Raw genomic sequence first — 5,743 nt, forward strand, 5'->3', positions numbered from 1 at the left:
TAATTTCTTAATTTAAAAATAAATATTAAAACAAAATTCCTAAATATTTGTGTGTTACATTGTATGTTGAATGCAGCTGTGTTTCAAGTTATATGATTGTGATGTTCAAATGCAAAGTCTATAGTTTCTTATGAATTAAAAACTCAAACTACCAATATTGACAAGCTAGAATATAAAATAAGAATCTCCTGTTTTTTCTATTTGCTGAGATATCATTACATTTAGCGAATCAAAAGCAGTAGGCCCCACTTGCCTTACGTACACCTACTTCTGTCTATAATGTGTGAATAACCAATCAAAAGCTCAGAATGTCCATCACGTGGTTTTTCTCAGCTAGAAGGTGGAAAGTTTCCAAGATTATTTCTTGTTCTCAAATCTCAGAAGGAAGGGATAGGTGAAAATGTTGTTCTTAAAACTTTTTTTTTGACCCAAATACAATATTGATAGAGTAATTTATAATATTTGGTTATTTCAAAATGCATATATAAAACCTAAAAAAAATTATTTTGTTTAACATCCTTCACTTGCAAAATTTAACAAGGCTTAGCGAAGTATGGCAAGCAGGCAAACGAGTACAAAGTTGGTAAGTAGAAAAACATTGTTGCGTTCTATATTTCTTTATCTACTCTTCTATGTTTTAAGAAAAATAACTGAAATTTAAGAACTTATTTGTAAATAGTAATAATATATATACATATGTAATGCATTATAACCAAAATGTGACTGTATTTTACAAAATACAAAAAAGCCAGGTCACTTTGTAAAGACACAGCTTAAAGGTCAATAAAATAATAATAAATATATACAGATGTATAATGTTATGAAATGGAAGCTATTTAGACTAAACGTTTGTGGTTTCTTGTTATAATCTGTAGTCATTCTAGAACAAAAAAACATAATTTATATCTATTTCCTAATTTTTTATGTTGGTTACAAGGTTGGTCAAGTCAACCAAACCCATATGGAGATACAATAGTGATAATCATAGATAAAATATAAAGTTTATTTCAAAAAAATATTTTTGATAATTATCTGGTGGTTATAAAGATTTTGTTTGTGAAATTTGTCAAATCTGATGCATAAAAGTATTTTGAATCCTAAAATCAAAATTACTTTTGCATGGTAGATAGTCAACATTTGAAAAGGAAAAAGTGCACAAGCAAATCATTACTTAAAAATCTTAAAACTTAATTTAAAAAATCTGATATTTTGTGTATGAAAGCGTTGTAATGTTTACTGATAATCTGCAAATGTGAGATTTGAATTCTATAAATATCTGTAATAGTTCAACTTTGTAAACAAGTATATAACATGTATATTGCTTTATTCTGTTGTAGGGGTCATCATTTGGAAGTTTGTTGAGTGTCACTTGGATCTTTGACCTCTCAGCATGGTGAGCAGGGTTGTTTGGAGGAAAATCCCAGTAATTATATTAAAGTGCCTTGGATTTTAATCAGCATGAGCAGATTAAAATATTTGGTTTAAGAAATCAAACTTATCTTTTTCGTATAACTTAAAATACCACTTATGATATCCTTATTTGAATAAAAACAGATAAATGGTAAAAATATTGTACTATAATTTCTTGTATTATAACTTTTAGTCTCTTTTTATCTTTCTTTTTTTGATGAATATAAAATTAAAAGCTTTCAAATCAGGCACAAGTTTTACTGAAACTATATTTTGAAGCAACTTAAAATTAGCATTATTATATATAATTTTGTGTGAGGGACATTTTTAAGCCATGATAAAATATTTTGAATATATCAAAATACTTACAAGCTGATCAAGAAATGTCTGTCATTTTTTAAGCTTTTGGACTGTACAACCTTCCAGGTGAATGAGTATTGTTAATAAAACATTTTATAATTAAACTTTGAACAACATATTTACCACTGGATGGCAGGTTTGAGTGTGTGTGTTATTGTGACAGTGTTTTATGAACTTTTTCAAATTATTAATTGATTTTTATATAATTGTAGTTGAAAGATTTGTAACTTTTGTGAAACTGAAATTGTGTTTGTTTGTTTTTTAAATTTCCTGTTTTCTACTTCAAGGTATCAAGCTAGGATTTGGTTTTATAGGTATGTTTTATTTGTCTACCTGTATCATAATGTAAGTGCACAGACACTGGTCATACAGTTCTTTATGTTTGATTTATGTCTTGTGAAAGTGCATGAATAAAAGAATTCACAAACAAAAGTTTGAATATTTTCATTAGGTTATAAAACATCACAGTATTTTCTGATTGTTTTGTAAGTCTATAATAAACCTTTCTTTGTAACAGATGTCACCTTCCATCTGTACTGTAGCTGAAATGTCAAGTAACAAGATGTCACACTTTCATCTTTACTGTAGTTGAAATGTCAAGTAACAAGATGTCACACTTTCATCTTTACTGTAGTTGAAATGTCAAGTAACAGTAAAGATGAAAGTATGACATGTTGTTACTTGACATTTCAGCTATATTAAAGTTAGCAGTGTTACATCTTGTTACTTGACATTTCAGCTACAGTAAAGATGAAAGTGTGACATCTTGTTACTTGACATTTCAGCTATATTAAAGTTAGCAGTGTTACATCTTGTTACTTGATATTTCAGCTACAGTAAAGATGAAAGTGTGACATTTTGCCTCTCAAATGTCAAGTAACATGTCACATTTCTGTCTTTACTGTAGCTGAAATGTCAAGTAATAATGTGTCACACTTTCATCTTTACTGCAGCTGAAATATCAAGAACAACATGTCACACTTTCATCTTTACTGTAGCTGAAATGTAAAGTAACAAGGCATCCCACTTTCATCTTTACTACAGCTCAAATGTCAAGTAACAACATGTCACACTTCCATCTTTACTGTAGCTCAAATGTCAAGTAACAAGGCATTACACTTCCATCTTTACCAAAGCTCAAATGTCAAGTTACAACATGTCACATTTTCATCTTTACTACAACCCAAATGTCAAGTAACAACATGTCACATTTCAATCTTTACTGTAGCTGAAATGTCAAGTAACAACATGTAACACTTCTATCTGTAATGTAACTGAAACCTCAAATAATTTTTCTTTAATGATATGAACTTTCATCATGTCAAATAATCTTAAAGGAAAACTAAGGGAAATTTGTTCCTTTTTAACTATTATGGATGATGTTTTGAAATGTCCTATTGATGTTACACAGATCTTTTGTTCAGGGGTTACATAGGTAATCTTTAGTGCTGTAGAACATGGATGAAATTTATTGAATTATTCTTCTACATCAGCATTTCAAAAAGTATTTGAAACAATGAAAATAATTGGAAACTACTGTGGAAGATTTCGGTGTCTGGAATAACTGTATAGTTATTTTGTGTAAACTAGGACTTTAGATTAGGTATCTGGAATTAGACATATACTTTATAAAATGTTTCAGTGCCTGGAATAACTGTTTAGTTATTTTAGAAGGAACTGGGCCTTTTAAGGGTCAGAGGTGACATGTCATCTTAGGAGATTTCAAGTCTAAGAAAAACTGTGTAATTATTTTTGGATGAACTAGACGAGGGATGGTTAATTAAACACATACTTTATGCAAGGTTTCGATGCCATAAACAGTGACTTGTATAAGCAAAATTAGACAGGTAATTATCATTAATTTAAAGTTTGCAAACTATAAATACTTGAGTCATTCAACAAATTACATAGTTTAACCTTTCTTTTCTTGCTTTTAAGTTGTACTATATTATTTATGTTCTTTGGTCAAACTTTCATCTATTTATTGTATAAGAATAGAGGAGATCTTAATCCCAGTCATTTCCTTTCCTTAAAGAAAGAAGATAACTGTATGCATATATAACATGTTAGCAAATGTATTAACACTTCTTTTGAAAATGTTGAAACTCCTGTTCCTCTGTCATGATGTAATTTTGTTTGTTTAATAATTCTAGTTGCAACTCTAGAAGAGGTTTAAAGCTTATATCTCTGAAACATAAGTAAAAAAATATTGTTATTGATTTCTGGATACCCTTTAATTCATGATAATAAATAACAATTTAATACTAATTTAACTTTAGCTTGCACTTTTTTTGTATTCAGTTGTAACTTTTCACAAATCAAGAAGCTTGATATGTTACTACTTAGCTACTTTTACATTTCACACAATGTTACTAGTTTGTTAAACCAACAAAAGTACATTTTAGAATGCAGTACTATTTAAATTAAATCATTTTAATTTAGTGCTTATTTCACTAGCTCAGTACTGAACTGTGAATACTAAATTGAAATGTCAGTATAACACTGCATTTTCTTGCTATTTGTATGAAACATGGATTTCTATTTCTTAATAGACCAATCTTTTTGTTCTGTAGCTTGATATCTTCATTGTGGTGGCAGCATGGCGATTCCTTCCCAGAATTCTTTTACGATGAGGATAACACCACACACTGTATCACAAGACTCACTCAGTACTACTTAGGTAGTAACAGCACCAGAGCAAGTGAAGAAATTGAGTTTAATAACTGCTCACGGTAAGATACCAGAAAAAATGATCAGAAATTCAACTTTTGAATTAGTTATTTAAAAGATTGTTTAATAGACAGAAAATTATTCAAGTTTCTTTTCCTAAACAATATTGCTGTTTGATCAAGTGAATTTCACTTTATTTACCATAGAATTTAGTTAGCACTGTGTTATATGAATGAATAAATAAAAAAGAAACTCTACAAATGTTTCTTGGTGCTGTACCAGCTAATTAGAAAAATGTAACTAAAGAGATTTTAAACATTTTAGTTTTGTATTTTATGAAAATGAAAACTTCTAAATCTCTAATTAAAATGTATTTAAACAAAAAGCTATACCATCCTATGTTAGGAAATGTTTTTCACTTAGGCTAAGCTGCTGTGGAGTTTTTTTTTCCTTACATTATTGTTTCACTTTATAGATCACTTGTAAGGCCTCATTTAAAGTACTGTTTACAGTTTTGGGCTCCCTTCCTCAAGAAAAGAACATTGAATTGTTAGAGTAGGTTCAGAGAAGAGCCACTGGGATGGTGGGATTGCCCTATGAGGAGAGATTAAAATCTCTCAACTTGTTTTCTCAAGAGAGGAGAAGGGTCAAAGGGGATTTGATTGAGGTGCTTACGATTATTAAGGATATTAATAATATAGATCCATCAAACTTTTTTATGTTTAGCAGTGAAAACAAAAAACAAGGGGTCATAAATTCAAATTTTGGCAGCATAGGAGTCGTCTGCAGTTTAGACAGCATTATTTAGACAGGGTGGTTGGCTTTTGGAATGAGCTGCTTTCAAAGGTGGTGGAGGCAGAAAATTTAACTGAGTTCAAGAAAAGATTGGATGAATACATGAGTAGAAAGGGTGGTTATATTTGGGAACTGGAAGAGACATCCTTAATGGATCCTTTAAAATTTTATGAAAAATTTGTGAAATTTCATGAGAATGAAGAATTTTGATAATCAGTTTGTATTTAAGTATATTGTTGTTGTTTTCTGTTTTGTCAACCATTTTTACTTCAGATGTATAGTTCTAGTTGTTCAGAACTGTGATATATTACCCAATGTGTATTTTGCCATAAGATATTTTCATATTCAATTTTAGGGTTTTCTCTGTGGCTAAAGTTGGAATGACCAACTTGCTACTTGTAATAGCCACTCCACCTTGTACTGATGCAACGTTTCATCCACCACTTCCAAATCCACCAGTTCCTGTTGAAGGTAATGTTATTCTCTGTGCCTCCTAAACACTTAATAT

The 5,743-nt window shown here is 29.8% G+C and overlaps 1 protein-coding gene across 2 annotated transcripts in view; it reads left to right on the forward strand.

Moving 5' to 3' along the window:
* Positions 1-5,743, forward strand: part of LOC106464812 (voltage-dependent calcium channel subunit alpha-2/delta-2-like) — a 32,639-nt gene that overhangs the window by 22,499 nt on the left and 4,397 nt on the right. For both annotated transcript variants that reach the window (XM_022392592.1, XM_022392593.1), the window contains exons 11-14: positions 1,338-1,393; positions 2,058-2,084; positions 4,344-4,502; positions 5,591-5,706. In XM_022392592.1, the coding sequence (XP_022248300.1) occupies positions 1,338-1,393; positions 2,058-2,084; positions 4,344-4,502; positions 5,591-5,706 (358 nt within the window). The remainder of the gene's footprint in view (positions 1-1,337; positions 1,394-2,057; positions 2,085-4,343; positions 4,503-5,590; positions 5,707-5,743) is intronic.

Source organism: Limulus polyphemus, unplaced genomic scaffold (genome assembly GCF_000517525.1).
Source record: "Limulus polyphemus unplaced genomic scaffold, Limulus_polyphemus-2.1.2 Scaffold1746, whole genome shotgun sequence".
In the NCBI taxonomy this organism is placed as follows: domain Eukaryota; kingdom Metazoa; phylum Arthropoda; class Merostomata; order Xiphosura; family Limulidae; genus Limulus; species Limulus polyphemus.